The 20,563-nt window shown below is 36.7% G+C and overlaps 1 protein-coding gene across 14 annotated transcripts in view; it reads left to right on the forward strand.

The window, feature by feature from the left end:
- Positions 1 to 20,563, forward strand: part of Raskol (raskol) — a 168,477-nt gene that overhangs the window by 122,561 nt on the left and 25,353 nt on the right. The window contains exons 1-2 of one of the 14 annotated variants that reach the window (XM_064034775.1): positions 3,448 to 3,626; positions 17,419 to 18,646. The exons of the other annotated variants lie outside the window; for them this stretch is intronic. Of the exons in view, the coding sequence (XP_063890845.1) occupies positions 17,635 to 18,646 (1,012 nt within the window). The 5' untranslated portion in view covers positions 3,448 to 3,626; positions 17,419 to 17,634. Of the gene's footprint in view, positions 1 to 3,447; positions 3,627 to 17,418; positions 18,647 to 20,563 lie in introns of those variants that run through there. 14 annotated transcript variants of the gene reach the window in all.

A 20,563-nucleotide genomic window follows, 5' to 3' on the forward strand; every position in this document is an offset into this window, starting at 1 on the left:
ATAAACAATGAGTTCATATCAAAGGAGTGACTGATCTGTGAAGTTCATTTTAATTTATTCAGGCTTTTTAAAAGGGACGATTCTTTAACGAGTTTTACATCTCCTATGATAATCTTTTAATGAATAAAAAATTGTCTCTGGGTATTTAAATTTATACAATCAAGCTAATTGTAACCTTTTACATTACAAGCAAGTAGTGGACTTGCAAGATATAATCAACATCGCACTACTTACATTAACACAAATGGGGCCAACCTTTTATCGTAGGAAGATCGTGTTCAATTCCCACCGAGTAATATTTCATCACATAAAAAGCGGCCCAGCTACTGGTCTGAATGAAGTCACGTAGAATCAAGATATTTCGTTAATTATTAGCATCCGCCGAGTGCGACGACATCGATATTGTCAATCCTGTATTATCTCCGACATCTTGACGCGGGGGCTGGTTTTTGTGAGCGCCGTCCATTACTGACGGAAGCCGAGTGGGCTGGAACTCCGCCCGATGCCAACATACCGCAGTACACCAGGCGACCGACTACTTACGCGGGTTTAGAAGCCAGGAAATAGGTGCACGTGCTAATTGTCAGCACACACAGCTGTAGCACGAATGCCTCAGGTTTACTTTCTCAGAGGCTACATTCTTTATCTCATTACGGTGCATCACGATAAGGTTCGGCGTAGTGCCGCGTCTCGGCGGCGTGCGTTGTTCAATTATAAAGTAAATTGTGACAATTAAAATGTTCGTTTCGCTCAACCGCGTTCGTTCAGTTCAGACGCGCATGAGATCACTCGTGAGCTCATCAAATATCGCAATTATCATACTTATTGACGTTCATCTGTTTCAATATCATGACATCGAAGTTTGACACATCTTCAGTATCGAAATATTAAGATATGCACCTATTTGCACCTTTACTTCGTACCTCGTAGAATTCAAAGTAAAACATTCAATGAGTTGTGCTTGATAGAGCAATAAACCTATTTACTTACATGTCAATAGTGCGAATTAACAGTAGTATTACACTATGCACCGGATTGAACTGTGTTAGCTCATTGTTCATTAATACTGTGGTAACCTGCTTTCCTTACTTTTTTCTTTTACAATTCTTTGTAGTTGCTCTGTTTTGTCACAAGTATTAGGTCTATAAGTATAACTTCATAAAAAATGAGAGCAATTAGTGCAATTCTTTGTGTGAATAATACTCACTGGATCGCCGACGCCCAGTATGTTTTGATTTGTCCCGTGCATTGCACTCTAGTCTTCTATTTATATAAGTTTCTTGGCAAGCCGCTAGTTTTTGATATGAGCCGCGTTTGTCAAACGTCATTCATAAATGTTTTTTTTTTTAATAATTTTATATAGGTACGTTTACTTTGATGAATGAATTTAATACAAAGTGCAACTGCATATGTTTATTTATTGAAATATATTTTGTTGTTCTTAATATTTAAATATCTAATTATATATTTTATATGTTTATATATATTGCCTAAAGTGTAATTTTGCTAAACTATGGTCAGCATTTTGCTAATAAGCAGTAATTAGTGAAGAGTAATTAGAATTCCTCACGGAACAAGGACATTTCCTCATAAAATGATAAAGTTCAAATAAACACGTTGTAAAATCATAGTTTCAAGGATAATTAAACTGTGAAATAATGATCATAATTGACCTGTTTGTTTGCGGTGTGAAACATTCGTAATTTTACGATTGCGTAGTAAAAAATAAACAATCTAGCGGAATGAGCCGAGCCGTACACAACCATGGCGGTCTACTGTTATCGCATGTGAAAAGTATGCCATACGCAGGAAATGATAGTTTCTATGTTAATTTTGCAATACCAGCCAACCGATATGTACCAACACTCATTTTAATCTGCATTATAATTTTCCTACTAACTGGACTGCATAATTATAGCGCGAAGTGTAAGGCAATAAATCATTTCCTCATAGGTACTTTGCTGTCTTTGATAAAATTAATTGTATTTTAATAACTGTATTCAATTGGATTATTATTTAATTGTAAATGTTATTGTTTCAGGTAAGTTACATTACAAAACTCGGACGAGTAAACTACTAGTGGCGCCCTCTACTTTAAGGTGATGTAACTCAAGTTCTGCTACTTGACGCCAGATGGCGGTAGCAACATTCATAACAAACAATAGGACATTATGCCATACATTCAAGATTTGTTTGTGATTCTGGGTTGTTTTGTCTGTCATTGAAGAGAATGAGAAAAATATAATATAATATTCTATCTTAAGTTAGTAGACATAAAGAATTATCTCCTAAATTTTATCAAAATTTTAATTCAGAAATTCACCGATACCGAATCCATGAGTACACTAGGGTATATTATATTTACAGAAATATGTAGGTTTGTAACGTCTTTACCTTGATGTGTACTAAGAACAATACCACCAAGAACCAGTTTAGTAGGTTCATGACCGACGCGATCGCCTCTCGCATAATACCGAGGCTTGTCGTGATTTATTCATGTACTTGTGCGCTGCTGCGGCGAATAAAAACTGGCCGAGAAAGGAACCGCGTTTGTTACCAATTTTATTAGACCTACATGCTCTTTTATGAAAAGCTCATTACTTATATTTGAAAGCGGAAATAGAGGTCACCGTTTACTGGTTAAAATCACTAGCACAATGTGTGCTTGTAGAATGCGGAAATGTATTGTAGGTAATATTTAAATAACAAGCCTTGAACGTGTTTTCTTTATTTTTGCGTCTTCTTTGGGAAAGGATTATTTTTTTGTTTTTGTTGTTCTTTTGAACGAAGGTTACGCGTCTACGTCGTAACCCGTAGTACTACGTACGTAGCATAATTGTCCATTCATTTAAATCGACCCAAAAAACTTAAATTGTTGTTATCGTTTTTAATTAGATATAAAATGAATTGGTAGCACAATATTTTTTTATTACGTTTCAGTAAAGTTTTCCTAAATCAATTTCAGAAGTTGCCACTCTTAAGGGAGCTTTCTTCTCATAATCCAAAACATGGAAATACGGATAGATGTTTGTGTTACTATGCTTATGTGCTATGTTCTTTGCACAGCCCTTGAAAAGTTTTATAATAGCATGCAAATTACCAACTTCCGGAAAAAGTTTCATATTGTGTAAGTTTTCTTCTTTAACAAAAAAGTTTTCTTAGCAAAATATTTACCAACGAGGTCATAAATATTTTGTTACATAACAATGCACATAATAATCTATGTAAATGTGAATCTAAATAAAACCTCGTGCATTCGTGCGTTCTTAACTAAGTTTGAATAGAGTAAGACTTGGTCATTTTATCCACTCCGCTGAATCAGTAAGGTTGGTAGTGCACACTCTCGAAGACGCCCGAAGTGCGCCGGAGATTGCCGACGGCTTCAAACATGGCGGCGGAGGTGCGCTTTACGCTTGTCAACCCAATCTATTTACTATACTCTATGTTGTCAACAAAGTTACTCGACTTGACTGCCTGACCGGTCGCGCGCTTTCGTGTTCCGTTCTAACCGCGAATTTATAAAGTGCATTTAGTGACAAAAAAGTGTAAAAGTGAATAAAACAAGTTATTTTTGTTCGATATTTGTGTTTATTGGTTTATCTTGTATTTCGTTTAGTTAAAAAGTGGTATGTAAACATGTTTAATGGAATGTTGGAGTATTGAGGGCCGTAGAACACCGTATCGTATGATGGAAATATTTATTGTAAATTTTACGTTAATAGTTAATTTTCAAATTGGTACATAAAAAAATAAATATTCTGATAGGTACACTTTAAAGGTCATAAACATTTAGGATATACAATACATATCTGATAGGGATATATTCAATTTTATTCCTAAGAAGGCTCGGATTAGACTAGAAAATATATAGTATGATCTAATCGATTGTTTATTTATTATCGTAGTTGCATAGTCCCTATAGCGACTTTCACCCAAACATAGCGTTGAGCCGGTCGTAGAAGTTAACTTATTAGCATACTGGTACCGGTAGCAATACATTCCCCCTTACTAATGTCCTGCACACTCTATGTTCCGGGACGACACTGTTTTGTAATTATATATTCCACCCCAAAGCCTCGCCTCGCACGTGCTTCACTTGTTGCATAAAAATTAAATTATAAATTTAAAAAAACCCCCGACCCAAAAAAAGTACGCAATAATTATGACAAAAGGTTAAAAACGCTAAACCCTATAAAAAGCAAAAAATAACTTTTAACACTACGTAAACTAAATTTTGTCGTGTCGGGGGACCGCTCTAATTCATTACTTTAGGTACGTGTTTTTTTTTACACGAATGTTGTAATTAGGTAGGTATCATTTAATTTAAGTAAGTATTTATGAAGGTAAAAAGCGGTCCCCCGACACGTCAAATTTTAGTTTACGTAGTGTTAAAAGTTATTTTTTGCTTTTTATAGGGTTTAGCGTTTTTAACCTTTTGTCATAATTATTGCGTACTTTTTTTGGGTCGGGGGTTTTTTTAAATTTATAATTTAATTTTATTTCATGCTTTTTAAAGGAGCTCCTTAATTTTTCCTTCTTTCATTTAATTTATTTTATCTTAAGATGGGGTCGCTATATGCGATCTCAGCCAAAGGAAGCTGTTTAACAATCCTCATGACAAACTGGCTCTGGGAGAATTGCACAGATTGAGAAACAATAAAGATAATTAACCTTTGGACATTCTAGATTTTCAGCAAAAATATAAATCGGTTTATCCGTTTCATTCCGGCAGTTCAGGGTTTCATCCGCCACATCCCATTTCCAGCATCAGGTTCTCGTCAATTAGAAACATGAAGAGAACTCGTCAAGACAAATTCAACGAGCCCAAACTCGATGGGTTTACTAAAAGGCAGTTCAGGGTTACGTCTCCTACCTTCGTGCCCTAACAGCAGACCAGCTCAGTGGTTCCAAAAGACATTAGTGTTTCAAATTTCAGATCCCACATATACTTGCAAGTAAACTGAGCGTGTAACATTCCTATCACATCTAGCAAACGAGCTGATGACCTTGAAGACCTGAACCGATTTCCACCAAACATAGCTAAGAACACTCCCGACTGACATACCTTTTAAACAAAAAAAACCGCATTTCAATCGGATCATCCGTTTGGGAGCTACGATGCCACATACACACACACACACACACACACACACACACAGACACGTCAAACTTATAACACCCCGTCGTTTTTGCGTCGGGGGTTAAAAACCGTCCCTCACGCTTCTTTGTGCATTGTCATAAACACAATAGGACATATTTCTTAAAATAATGTGACGGGTTCCACAAACATCTCTGCAAAAAAACACTTTTTTTTTGTTATATTTTGATGTTGGAACTTTCATTCAAATTGGTAGATATGTTGGTTCACATGATAACACGATAGTTGTTATCATTTATTTTCTGAATATAAATTATGATAAGACAATGCATTCATAATTCAATAGATCACACATCGATTACTGTACATATCTCACACATGTCACATCAATATGAGTAAATAGAGGAAACATTCATTTTGCTGACCCTAGGTGCGTCAATAAATAAAGAGGGACTATGTCTTATATAGACATCGTTTAGATCCCCGGACGGTAAACATTCCAAGTGTTTATGTCTGGACGCCGCCGCCGATGCTCCAAGAATTCTCGACTTCCACTAAAGGCTACCCGTTTGACTGATAGTCGGGCCTATTTCGTATTTACGTCACCCGAGGGATGAATGTGCTTGTTTAGGCAGCTATTACAAAGACGGAATTTAGGGAAAAATGTGCGAAACGTGACACTCACATCAGAGTCACGTTCCGAATTGACTTGCTCGATACTTACCATGATAGGATATATTAAGGGAAAATCGATTTAGTTTTCCTTTTCCATCAGAAATATCACAAACGTGTGGCATTTTCATTTTGGTCAATACGTGGAATAAATAAATACATATATCCACGTAAACCAACCTACGTAAAGCTAATCCAAGGGGTATTTAGACCTCGCTTTATTTAAACGTATTAAAAACACATAAATTGCGTTGATCCTTTAATCTTTTGAACCTTCTCTACTCCCGCTCCACTGCACTTCCTTTGATTAGATAAATGTGCTGTGTATAGAAGGTTAATCCGTCTCTAGGCGTTGTGCATAAATTCAGTAGCCGCCTCACCGCTTGATAAATCCTCGTCGAAACGAACTCGCAGACTCGCGTTAATCTTCTTAGCGAGTTTGCAGCTCACCGCCTCAACTTATCCTTCAAAGCTTTGAGATAACTGTCTCAGACACGCTATCGTATTAATTTGAATGAAATTAATGTCCTTATAGCGATTTTGTTTTATTTCATTTCAAAGGCAGTATCATTTATTTTCTTATGAAAAGTTTAAGAAAGAGGCTAAAAATAATCTTGCTTTGAAATAATCTCTTGACCTAGTGTTATTTAAGATTTAGTTTCGCTACTAATCGCATTGAAGGATAAATTCAATCGTTTTCATTTTCAAGTTGGCGTTTAATAGTATTTCTTGAATAGCAGGCGTTTGATTGACGCATAAGAAATAAAAGAACCGTGAATGAATTCAAATTAAACACCCATGTGGGATGCAGTATGACGAAAAAAAGATGTAGGCGCGTGTAATCCTGTTTACCTATGCACCCACGCCGGATTTTAGTGTACTTTCTAAATAGGCGGGATGCTGGCTCGACGAACTGTAGTTTAAAAAAAAAGCGCGTTCATATGAGTCACATCGAGTCCCATCGAGGTCTGGGTCACATTCCAGGGCTGCCGCGGCGGGCGCACCAAACCGGACCCACGCGACTACATGCGTACCTTTTTCTCTTATACCTTTTCCGTTTACATAATACTTTCTTAAAAGAAGCAAACTGCACGGAGATCCAATTAAAGTCCACCCAAAAGGAATCATGTTACACTTCGATAAAAAATGCAAATCTTTTGAGGAAACTCGTAGTACTACAAAGTTGTAACAGGTATTCGGTTATCAAACATATTAAGTATTTTAAAAGTCTTTGTGAGGTATCGCATATTGTATGAGTCACTAAAAGTTTGCTGTAGGCCTCGAACCCCCATCACAAAGGGGGCGGTTTTCGTTAACCATCTGCCGAGGCAGGTGTCCTCTTACATACTAAGCAGGTGATTTGAATTCGCTTTCCTTATGCTTGGCTTTTTTACCACTTTTTAAGTATTATATAAGTGAGGAACGATCGGATTTATATAAGGTCTGTTGTTTCCGGCGTTTAGATGGCCCGAGATCTTGACGCAACATTCAAACATGTTAAAGATGATACTTGGAATTTGTTTAGGAACTTGAAAAGCACATATACTAGGAACGTAATCGATAATGTCGGTCTGTATCTGATATAAATCAGACTAATTTGGTAGATTGCATTAAGTATTGAAAGGAGGCAAAAGACTAGACATAGTTTTCTGTAAAGCTTAGCTATGCATTAAAAGCAATGTAGATGAAGAAATGCAAATATAAAACTGACTAAGAGTACTATTAAAGAGGTAGGTTACCGAAGCAGAAATTGTAACCGCTCTGAGAAGGTTATAGAAAAGAAGTACCTCCTTCGGGTGATTATTACATAGAGAATGTAATGACATTATCATGTTTATTCAATTCGCTAATCAACGCGATTTGTAAACTTGATTTAATTAATCTAGTCAGGAGCTGTGAAACCGGTTCATACTTATGATTTAATTACACTAAAGTTCCATTAAAATACAAACGTTATTGAAGTAACGTTTTTTTTCGAAATAACGTTCACTTCTGTTTTCTTTTCGTGTGAGTGAATCATCGTCAAAACCAGTGTTATATTGTTTATGTCCACTAATAAATGATTTCCGTCTGTTTGCTTATATTTATAGAGGTTTATCTTAGACCTAAGATTCTTCGATAAAAGGGCATCATCGAACAATTCAAATTAAGATGATTAATAAGTGGAAATCCATAGAAGAGAAATTATAGGTTTTCATCTGAATGAGAGTTGTTTTGAATATCCTATGTCCGGAATGTTTAGAATAAATGTGTGTAACAGTGCATTTAATGTGTAAATTATTGCCTATTGTTTCTGTTGGTACGGTTCATTTGATGCGATTGCATTGAAACACTTGGTCCTATTGACTTGCCTGTGTTTACATACAGCTTATGCGTGTATTGTAAATAATATATAAATAATTCAAAAAATATAATAACATCTGATATATTCTAAGGATACTATTACTCTAGTTCAATTATGGGTTAACCTATTCGCACCGAAGGCACGCTTCTCGAAGACAATAGTTTTATAAACAGAAAATCCATATTTAAATTACACTATATTCAACAATCTCATAGAGAAACGATAAAACATTATACAACATTAACCATAATATCGAACTGACCCCGACTACTGACCAATAACAAGCCGTGAAAACATTTGACAGGAAATCGGGTTATCTCACTCAATGACAACTAAAATGCTTTACGCTTCCTCCCGATGTTTATGACTTAATTTATTGTGATCATGACTCGGTGTTTACAGACCACCCGTATACATAAATACAATATTAGTAACTCTATGTTTTGTAAGTTCAGTATCCTTTGGATAGATTTAAGTGGGTATAGACTTGTGAGTCACTCGACCCCGTGCGAATTACTTCGGTAATCGGCTCTTTGGTGCGTTGAATCATCTCGGTCGCCGCCAACCGCCTAAACTCCGGAAGAACCGTTACGAGCACTGCAATTATTGTTTTCATTGATGCGATTGATTCCAATTGAAACATTACAGTTTGATTATTTTTCTTTCCTCAATACCGAACCCAGAACGAATTTAAGATTAAAAGAAAATCCAGTGAACATTGACGGGGAAATTGTCTGGTCCATTATAAACGATAAGTGCTCGACAGAATTCGGCTTTCTTAATTAGATTTTTTGTCGACATTCTGCAAATGGCAGCTGGCATAAAGATTTTCTAATTATCATAATCGAGAGATAAGTACAAGAAATGAGCATGAAGACTGAAGCAATTATATTGTCATTAGCAAATGCCCTCATTATCGGAGGAAGTAATTATTTATTTAAAGTAATGATTGTGATTATTATTATTGAACAAAATTCTATTATTCATTTAGATAACGGATATTATAATATGTTATGCCTAATGAATTCATAATACTTACAAAAAAAAAAAAACCAAGAGCAATACTAATTAAATAATTGACTTGCAGTAGAAACGCCAAAACACTACCGTTCTACATATGAACAGTGCTGTGTGACATTGAGCTTTGAACTACCGTTCTAATTTATCTTGGGTGTGATTGAGAGCGGATAAAAAAGTCCTCATCATCATTATCCTGGCCTTTAATCGCTTTATTTAACGGCCGTAGCATATGTTCTTCTTTTCACTTTCTCGGTCCTACTCTCGGCTATCAACCCTTTTGTATCATCACCCTCTTTTATTAACTATATCAGTCTTTTCTTGCGTTGGCAGTTAATATCTTGCGGAAATGGAATACATCTTCAATGAAATTCTTCTCCGTCTTATATAATTACCATTTGGGTTTCTTTCACCTCTTGGTTTTAATTATCTTATCATTCGGTAATTGTTTTTCAAGATATCAAGGAACGCCTTCAAATCTTTATCTCGCCAAATATGTACCAAAACATTCAGTTCCGAAAGTATCTACGTCGCGTAGTGTTTACATAAGTGTGCATGTTTTCCAGTCGTATTCGTGATTATGCGGATTCCGACCCGCTTGCAATCAGACTTAGGTTGTTGCATTTAAATAAGTAGCAACATTAAGTGCCGTCATACTGGCTGATCGTGACCTTGCGTCAGTGAATGTTGGGCTATCTACTATGCAACCAAGCCTCGGCACGATTTCATCTACCTCTCGATTTAGATTTCTTTTGCTTACTAAGTATTATATTTTTAATCGCAAATAATAATACCAGTCGTGCCAAGATTTAAGTTCTTTTGCCACACAAAATGACAAAAACGAACTAATTTTAAACATAGACTAATTTTTAAATTGCATCCAGTTTCCTGTTCAGGTTTCGTGAATCAACTTCGCATTTCAATCTAGATGACTCGTTTCGAAATCTGAGGAAGATTGGTGAAATCTTTGACAAAGTCTGTGTAAATGTTTGGGTCTCTGCATTCATTGTTCAAACAACGTCTGGCGTGGCGTAGAAAATCGTTATTGCACAACGCAACCGTGATTACCTTCGGAACATGTTCCTTGCTTGGCCACCTTTGTTCGCATCGCCTCCAATAATTCCAGCTCATGTCACCTTTGAACTTCCTCGGAACAGTTCTCAGTATTACTTATTATATTATTAGGAACCGTTCCGTGTACATATTCCCGTATCTATATTTGTATTGGATGTTGGAAGTTATTACTAAGCAAACAGATCTTGGTGATGTATGGTGTCAATATTGAACTACCTATAAAGACATGCTTAGTTATTAACGTTTAAGTTATTTCGAAATGCAAGCGGTTGTTTGGTCGTGGCAATAATAAACGTTGCTTCTTCCCATACATGCAGTAAAACGTATTTGGTGAGCTTGAACGGTAGTGTTGTTAGTACAAATTGTACTTGGTACTTGGTAGTCACGCTCTTGCCCTCGTTCCGTAGTCTTGTCGAGGTGCGCTGTAACTAAGAGCTTTTAACGTGACCCACCGCCTGCCCTATATCCCGGGGCTGTGATGTCACGTCATTTCTTCCTTGATATTTGACACACACATCACACATATTGCGAATATTTTGGTGCTTGCGCTTTTATGAAAATCTAATAAAGTAAATTACATTTGGGCACGCCTTTTGAAAGACGCGCAAATATTTTATTGGGTTCTGTCAACTTGAAGAGCTACTCTCGATTTATTAAATCAGCAAATAAAATTATTCACGGACCGAAAAATGTTTCTGACGAAAATAGAAAACGGCTGCAGTAAAGAAAATGTCTATTGAAACTTGACTAAGCACTTGTGCTGCAAAACGTAGCATTATAATAAACAGAAAGTGGTCGAACCGGTTCGTGTTTATTACAACAATACAAATAGTGTACGAGCGATATTTGTGCTGTGGCTCCGAAATATCGGCTGGCGCAGATAACTGTACTCGAGGGCAAGTTAACATGTGTACGAGTATGTACGAGTTCAAGTCCTCGCTCATGAAACAGTCTTTAACTCACAAATAACGGGACGCCATCGTTGCTTTTTGCTTCGTTTTCTACAGCTCGTTTATGGGAGTGATTAAGGGAAATGTTTTTATTTCATGAGAACATGCATTAGTTTGAAGCAAGATAAATTATGTTGCTTGAGGTTCCAATGTTTTGTCGAGCTTAAGTCACTTTATGCCTGTATAAACTATTAGTTTAAGTTTAAACTCGTATTAGAAACGAAGTCGTTGCACTAACTTCAGGAACGTCGCCGCGAAAAACTACTTAAAAACCCATTCATTTTCATTACTGTCTTTCAAAACCGTAACATGTTGACCTCAATAAACTGGATGGAAGATGGCCTGATGCATTGGCACTGTACATATAACTTGTTCGAGTTAGCTTGTGTCTAGTTGAGTTACGACCAGGGCAACCGTTCCCAGTACAAAACTGTACTTTATTTCTGTTATTGATATCGAGCTTTGACTTTGTACTACGTTGCCACGATTCGCTCAATCATTGCTTTGTATTGGGCATTTATTTCAGTTTGTGAAATAATGCAATTGAATGGTTATTTGATTCCAACATTTCTTTGGATGCTCTACGAGTTTAGATAGCTTTAGAACTCTGGTATAATAGACGGTAATGTCTTGAAAGAAAAAGAGGCTTACGTTTGCTGCAGTTGATTTATAATGTTTAATTCAAATTGCTAATCCGAAGTTCTCATAGAAGGGCTTTAAACGAAAATAAATATCATCATGACATTTGCCTACTTACGTAACCTCGCATTTCCTATATTAGAGTAGAAATCGACCTTAATTTAATATTAACTTGAGTAATGGATAATAAAATTTTGACTCTTCCGTTGGAAAGCGATGATTTGGAAATATCGACTGAGACGCGTACTACTAGAAAATAAATCGGTGTTACGTGAATTTGGACGCAAAGTATTAACTAGCGGAGACCCTTTTCGTTGCGAACATGTGATTGATAGCTTTATACGTCTTCCTACATTAAATGGACGTAAGATGAGAACCGGCCCCTGAATTAGGTAGTTTGCTTTGATCAGCAACGGTATTACTATTGACGTTACGCGCTACTTAACCCTTCTATTACAGTCTTTCCATCTTCATGATAATTACCAGAAATTTCTCTTTGATTGCGGTTTAGATGGCAAATTATACTCATTACATGTTGACTTTCGACTATTTGGGACATACGAAATTGATAATAATGATAATTTAAAGCGAGTTAGTACAAATGAATTTTCTTTCGATCGCTACGACGGACGCCTTGCCTTCTATAAGCTCACACGTCGATGTCCGGTCGACAAACCTGTATCTATTGGTAGTAAAGTTGTCGGCTGGGCCAGGAAGGTCTCGAAGTGCATCCGTACTATTTGTCTCTTAGAAACGCAGCGGCGACTTTATTCGAAAGATTGTGCCTTTCACAAAGTAACTATTAAACCATCAGTCCCTTCCATGGTATTGATAATTGCGTTTATAATTTCTATGGATGAAACCGGATTTTATTTACTTGCCGTCTAAATAGAAGGCTTTTGAATGGAAAGGTGACTTTTACGCTTGGATGATGTAAGAAGCTTTTGCTGATCATTGGAAGTCGACGGTCAATAAAACGAAGTTTGATTTGATATACGCGATCCACCGATAAGATAGACCTCTAAAAAGCTCTGTATACCAGTGTTTCTAAAACAACTGAGTTCCCGGTATTTGTTAGTGTTAAAGTATTTGCTGTTTCTCTCTGAGTTATGATTATTAGAACTATTACCAGATACGGTACCGTTGTCACCGGATACCATTTCTAGTTTTGACACCATTCGCCTTCCGGGACTGGTGCACTTAGACGCAGTAATTAAATCCGGCTTGTGTTCCGTGTTCTTGCTTTCTTGGGACTGCACTTTATTCTTAGCCTGCGAATATAACTGCGATTCACATAATTCTGATACAGTTCAATCCACTATCGACTTGCCTTCTACACAGAAATAATTTATAGCAACGAAGATTTATATTGCCAGGCCATAAAATCTATCATAACGATTCTGTGTTGCAATGTCTGTGTGTAATAGACTGTCACGAACATTTGGGCGAAATCTTTGTGAAAAATTCGAGCGCAGTTAATTCGAAGCTGTATAATTTGCATGAATAATGAATTGTTGGCGTTTGGACTAATGATTGCTGCAAATTACAATAACAGCTGCAATTTATTTTATAGAGCACCCTTATATGGACGAATAAAATATTATAAGACTATATTGCAGGTAAATACTTGATTAGTGCTTAGAATAAGTACTCAGTTCTAAAAGAAAAAGTTAATCAAAACACGAACGTTAAACAACTACTTATATAATTGCAAAAGTCGTTTTTCGGCTTCTATTCTCGCCGTAACCACTCGTAATGTTATCTCATCTGTGACCATAGTTTAGTATCACATGCTCTCAAAGAATATAATGTTTTGATTGCGCAAAAGTAACGGTTCTGTGGTTTTATGGTATTCGTTGCATTCGCAGAGCATGCGGTCGGATAGCTTGCGAAAGCCCAGAGCAAACTTTTGCAACCGCTTTATCCATGCGTCGGTGCCGGCCAACACTAATCATTGTCACAAATGTGCTCACCACATATATCAAGACAATTTTACAGATTCTTTTCAGAACATTGGTCGTTTGAAACTCACGTATTTTAAAGATCAATCAAGCTTTTTGCTTCTTCTGCATTTGAAAGGGACACTGCGTGAAGTAGCTAGTATTTATTAACAGTAATGATTTAATAGAGTAAACTTATAAGCCTGAATGTTGTTACAATCTAATTGAACCCTAGTTGTTAAAGCCAATACTGAATCACGAATTAACTCACTCATATATCTTCGTAGCAATTGGCATGAACTATCAACCGGTCAAATCCATAGACAAGTCACAGATTAATAAGTCATTTATCTTGCTAGAATCAAAATCTAGCTCAATTAAAACTACCTTTTATAGAATCTAGTCTATCCTCCAAATAATCATGCAGCAATCATCTAATATAAATATTTAGCTACCATTGAAATTTGAAAAAGTCTCAGTATTCCACAATATTTACTAGGATCAATATCTTTGAGGATAAAAATACCGTTCCAATTAAGATAATATTTGTAGAAGTCAATTAAGGAAAATTATTAATTAGTCTGTTCGCTTCCAGGAATTACCTCGCAATTTGTTATTTCAGAAATAGCTACAATTAATTTTGTATTTATTTGTTATGATGAACAATTCTTTATTACCTGTACTTTTGAATTTATTTATGTATTTTCAAATGCTAGTTGATTCATTCAAAAATGGCAGTTAACATTGTTCTAGGATCAGCGTCTATTTTCTGTTCCGTAATGGACATAGTCCAGCCAATTGGCATCGACTCCTGCCCCCTGATACAATAGTAACATGACCTTTACAGCCCTTAATGTGTTTTGTATCGGTAATGACCAACAAATTACTTACAACGGTTAGTCCTACAATGTTCCCATAAGGATTTTGATAAAAAAGGAATACGTATTCGTTATTCCTTCACACAAGTGACGAGCAAATTGCTTAGCTAAGTTGCGTGTTGTATAATTCGCGAGGACTGCGTGAGAAAAATGCCCCGGCGGCCATCTTGGACGTTTTATTTTCGTATCCATATTTCACACTTGGTGAACTCCGCGTGTTAGAAATTATGATTAAGTATTTATTTTGAGTTGGTTTGTTGTGATGTTGTTACTTTGTTTATTTTGTGTTATAGATGTCGAAGTTCTAAAATGTATTATTCAGTAACAACAATATTGTTAAAGTTTGCAAGCAAATACTTATTGAATGTTAACAACAGCTCGAAATCTTAAAATAAGATAGACTCAGCTACTCGACGCATAGTAATTATCGTAGTATTCTAGTTTTGCATAGCAGATATTCCACTTTCCTCCGAGTTGAAAGACCGAGGGACACTCATAGCTACAAAGTTGCGCAGCCCTGCGCCCGCGCTGCCTTGAATCATGATTGTCCGCGCGTTAGTCACGCCACCGGTCGACCACTTTCAGCGAAGGCTCATATTTCCATTCCTCACTGTTTATTTTTATTTTATTTTACATAGTTTTATGTGGACTTGGTAGCGTTTTACGAATAGTTTACATTGCTAAGGTAAAATGACCAATAATTATGTCGGTATCGCCTTTTATGTTGAGGTCATCGAAAGATTTTAAAAGGCTTGCTAAACACTGATTTGTCGATAAAAAGTAAACGAACAACATTTTAATATAGATCTATAAAGTTACGTTGGTTAAAGGCAAATCTTTAAAGTACAACTATTTTTACACTACATATCTTCTTGATAGAAAATCACTATCTAAACCACTTAATCTGCTGATAAATAGACCTTTTGATTGTGAAATTTAGATTACGCTCTGGCATTGGCCGTTCTTTGTCGTCGCCTCCCGTCTGTCGCTCAGATGAAATTATCGAGATATTTCGAATATTAAATCTGGGAACCGTCCGCGTGTTTGTTTAGGTCTGTTTCTACGTAACGCTTTAGGAAATCCCTTTGAGATGTGTTGAATGCAAAGTATTTTATACAACGAACGTGAGGGATGTCTCATAAGCCTAACTCAAAATATCATGTGAGGAAATTGTGGGGATAGGTACTCAAAACGTAGTACATAATTATACGTTATAATGAGCACACATGTCAAGTTGCATCAATAAATCATTACGAGCTTTATTACGAAGCCAGCAACTTAAATACGAATACTCTCAATGAAGCATCACTAGATGGGAAGCTATAAGAGCCGATAGCTACTCTTGTTTTTTAATTGTTACATCAGCGTAGATAATCGCGTGGATAGTAAACTCGTTTTATTCAGTAAGCTGGTTACTACATTGTGGACGAGTGGTGCTTGCATTCGTTCCGCAAACTTCGCTTTCGTCGTGCGATCTCAAGCTTCGATCTCATTCGCTCCTCGCCTGTGTTCACGACATCCGGTATTTTATTTTGCGTTTCTTTGAACACGGGACAACGAACTTGAACAGGCTCGTATGGGGAACAATTATGGCCATGTTTTTAATATTTCTCTACATTACAAAATTATGGCTCTTTCTCGCTTACGTTAAATTTTGTTTACTGTTTGATGTAATTTCGTATGCAGTTGAGTGAAGGTATGCAAAGTATTCCAGATTGCTTCAGCGCCGTTATGCTAGAAGCTGTTAACAACTCGTAACAATGATTGAACAAATTACCTTCGAAGTAAAATCTACTGAAACCTACGTGAGGTAGAAACCAAGTAATAAAAGAAGTAGTAGTGTCTAAGATTAAATTAACAGCTGCACAAAACTGTCATCTAGCAAATGCTATAAAAGTTCCTCAGATTAGAGTAGCAAACTTGTGCATTAAGACATTTTATGCACTCCAGCTACGCGGAAATGAGCTTACCCCGGAATTTCATAATGAAAAGCGACGCGACCACCTAAAAGTTATTGCGAGTAAAAGGAGTTCGCATAAATCATAGTCCTAGAGTTGCGCGCGCAGAAACAAAATGTTCTGTACACACGCGTGCGTTAATTAAATTAAACTGATTCGTATGTCGTAAGCTAATTGCGAGTTCGTATGTGCTAGGGCGGCTCTAAATATATTCGCACGACACCCACCACTCCTCAGCACAAACACAAACGAACACACATGTTGCCCTAATAATATTCCTATTTTCGCACACGCGCTAACGGCCGTCCATATCATTATTTTTATGTCACGTTATGGGGAATTGCGCTTTCATCGGAATACGTTACTTGTCCATCACTGTTTTTAATTAATATGTTAAGTTTGCGTTATCCATGTACGTTATTATGTTTCGTTTTATGGTAATTTTTATTAATTAACAAAGAGGTACTCAAAGCTTCAATTAATATACCTTTGTTAATGAAAATTGTACCAGTACTCAGTTTTAACCACTTGTTACTAATATGTATCTAATTCATATGTACAAGTGTGACATTGGTTTGGCCTCTTTCCATTGATTCGATACGACATTTTCATTGGTTAGTGTTAGTGCATAATCTTATCGCAGGTTGATAAAACAAAACAGTGTTACTTCGATCAATACTTGTATACATGCATGTAGGTACCTCACCTACTTATGAATCAGTTACCTTATCACCAATGCCGTGAAACACTTTCGGTTCCTCAGTTTCACAATAGTCCTAACAATACAATCATCATGAGTTTGAACGGTCTTACAATACTCCAACATTCATATTATCTTGGTTTTGTAGAACGAGTTATTTCAAGTGACCTAAATCAGTGAGTAATCAAAGTGCACTTGGGTTTCAATTAACACTTGCAAAGTGTGAAATGAATACAGAAAAAGGATTACGAGAAGAGGAACAGTGAAGCGAATGGCGGCGGCGATGCGGCGAGAGAAATTAGTGGAGGCCAATAGGCGTTAACGCAGCGTGCATCCGCCGCGTCGCCGCGAGAGCGCCGACAGCATGTCGAGCGCGCTGTCGCAGAGCGCCGGCGACGTCGGCGACGAGCCGGCGCGACGACGCTCCGTCTTCTATGTGCCATTGTTTGAGAGCTTCGACAACTATCTGCCCTTGACGCCAGAAGAAAAAGAAGCTCTAATATCTGGGCAAAATATAGATAGCATCTCGACAAAAACTAAAAGGCGGAATGCGTCAGACAGCGGCAGATTGCGAATCCCATCTCGCGGTGATTCATCCTTTACGGAAAGTGAAAGTGACATGAGCGCGTTTAGTCCAGAAAGACGATTTCGTCGGCCTTTGTCATCCACGGCGAGCTCTAACGAGGCGCTGACAAGATTGGGTCACCGAGATTTGACGAGTCCAAGACTCGTCGCCCAAAGCACTCTCATGAAAAATACCAAGCCGAGATTACGAAGCACGACATCGTGTGAACCTCGTTACGACCGGATATTTTCACCGATTGGCGGGTCGGTTTCATCCAACAAACTTAATACTTCCACTACAAATATTGGAAGTAAAATACCATCCAAAACTTCAATAATGAATTCCAATTTGTCGTTGATACCTGACTCACCAAAACTTTTATCTCCTGCGAAAGAGAAATCAAAGACATTACCACAAAATCTTAATGTGCCATCGCCTATTAGGGGCAGCAGTAGTTCTACGTCTATATTTAGAACACCAAGGATAACTGTCACTCCAGATAGTCCTAATAAAAGTCCTGGAAAAATGACCGGACTGAATTTTATTCGAAGATCTCGAAGCACAAAATTGTCACGAAGTAACTCTTTACTGCGGAGTATAACTGCAAAACACATAGAAGAGGGCCTCGACGACCACGCTGCTGTGGTGACGGACTTGACTGAAAATTATGATAACTTTGTAGATAGTAATGGAGGCGAATCGGAAGTTATATGCGCCCTAATCAAGAAGAACGAAGCTCAAATGGCCAACAGTCCTATGAGTTTACGGCGAGCGTACCTTGATGTGGATGACGATGTAGCTGTACATTCTGGTAAGATATTGCTTCACAAGCACCATAATTTATTCTAACCTTGAGTAAATTGTAATTTACTTCCCATCGGCGCTATTCGTTGACCATAACTTATACCATAATGTTAGACTAATATTATCCTGTGTTGTTCTGTATGTTATATTCTCTTTTCATACATTAAGGAACTATACTATATTTACCTAAGTATACTAAATCATTTTAGTTTTATACGGACAACACTACCTCTACTGTGAGGACAACACTAAAAAGAGATTTTGACAGTTAGAGCGCGCGCTTCCCATGCGCTTCCTTCGTGGACTGATAAACTATGTTTTCTTACGATTGATATTAAATTGTGTTTTAAAAGTGAATACAAGAAGTTATTGTGATACGAATTGACGTTTTATTTCTGATTAAGGCTAGGAGATCATACCCTAGCTTATATCAGAAGCGGGAAGAACAGAAAACGCCTAATTACCAATGGGGCGCGAATGCTCCGAATACAAAAATTAATGATCACGCCACACTATGCGAAACACTTAAACGAAGACGAGATGACCACAGCACTGATTGCTCAACCGCAATAATGTATCAAGGACTTATCTACTCAAGGAAAACAAAGCGACATGGTCAACAACTTGTGGAGCCTATAATGACGACGACCAGACAAGATTCTTGTGTGTAGATTACTGCTTGACACACACTACGCCTGATGGCGATTAGACACCTTCTCCGCCGCGATGCAACAGGTACCCGAGACATTGGACAATCAGGTATAAGCATTAATATTTTTTTTTCTCATTCCAATTAATCCATGGAATAGAAAACAATCATTTAATTGCCCAAACATGTGTATACATGCATACACACGCAGGTGCATGCATGTAGGATAATACAATTATTAAAGGTATGTGCTTAAAACATGTTTGCCACTTGTCATGGCATACAAATATAAAACCAGAAACATTTAGCTCTATATACTAAAACTATTTGAGCTGACATTTCAGAGCTTCGGTACTGAGTTTTCTCTAGGTTATAGATATTTTGTTGTACATAATGGGTGCCATTCAAAATATAATTTAGCACATAAGTGCAGTTTTACATGGATGTGAACAGAGTTTGCTATTGATCCATTTGATGCATACATTTTTAAGGTGAGTAAATGTACAACAATATATTTCATTAGACATCCATAAACCAGCTGGGAACATGACAGATACTCTGAGGTAAACATTTATATCCTGAGTAATTATGTATGGTGTTATTTTTGCTACACATTGAATACATAAAATATTCATGAGAAAAGAGTAAATAAAGCAAGTAAAGCTAATTGCATAGTTCATGGGGATGATGGCCAAACGATTTGGTGTTAATGCATTATTTACATACATTACTGAAATAGACAAAGGAAGTACCTATAAAAATAAGTAAATAGGATATAACAATAGGATATTCATGATATAAAGCCAATATTACAATAATTAAAATTGAAATAATCATAATCACTTACAAATAGAGGTAGAAAATAAAGTGGTTAATTGACAACCAACAAAAACCGTGCGACACAGCTCTTGACTATTCTATGTACATCCAAAGCGGTGATAACAGGTATTAATAATGGATAATCAAATACTTTAAAGTACTATAAACACTAAACTGGTTTTTATTAATAAAGTAACTATGAAACTAAATGCTTCAAGCCAGTATGTTTCAGACAGTAAGTATGTTTTACCAATATCTTGGTACTGCCAATAGCATACATCATTGTTAAGTAAAACTTCATTCCAAGCAAATATCATTGCTTGTTATTATTTTAAAGAGTATCTAAAGTGAAAATTATAAAATGGTAATCTTTTAAATGATCTTTTCCATATTATTAACTGTAAATTGCCTCACCTAGAAAAGTTAAACTGCTTATTCTATCTGAATGTTGGATGA

This window comes from Helicoverpa armigera, chromosome 5 (genome assembly GCF_030705265.1).
Source record: "Helicoverpa armigera isolate CAAS_96S chromosome 5, ASM3070526v1, whole genome shotgun sequence".
NCBI lineage: Eukaryota > Metazoa > Arthropoda > Insecta > Lepidoptera > Noctuidae > Helicoverpa > Helicoverpa armigera.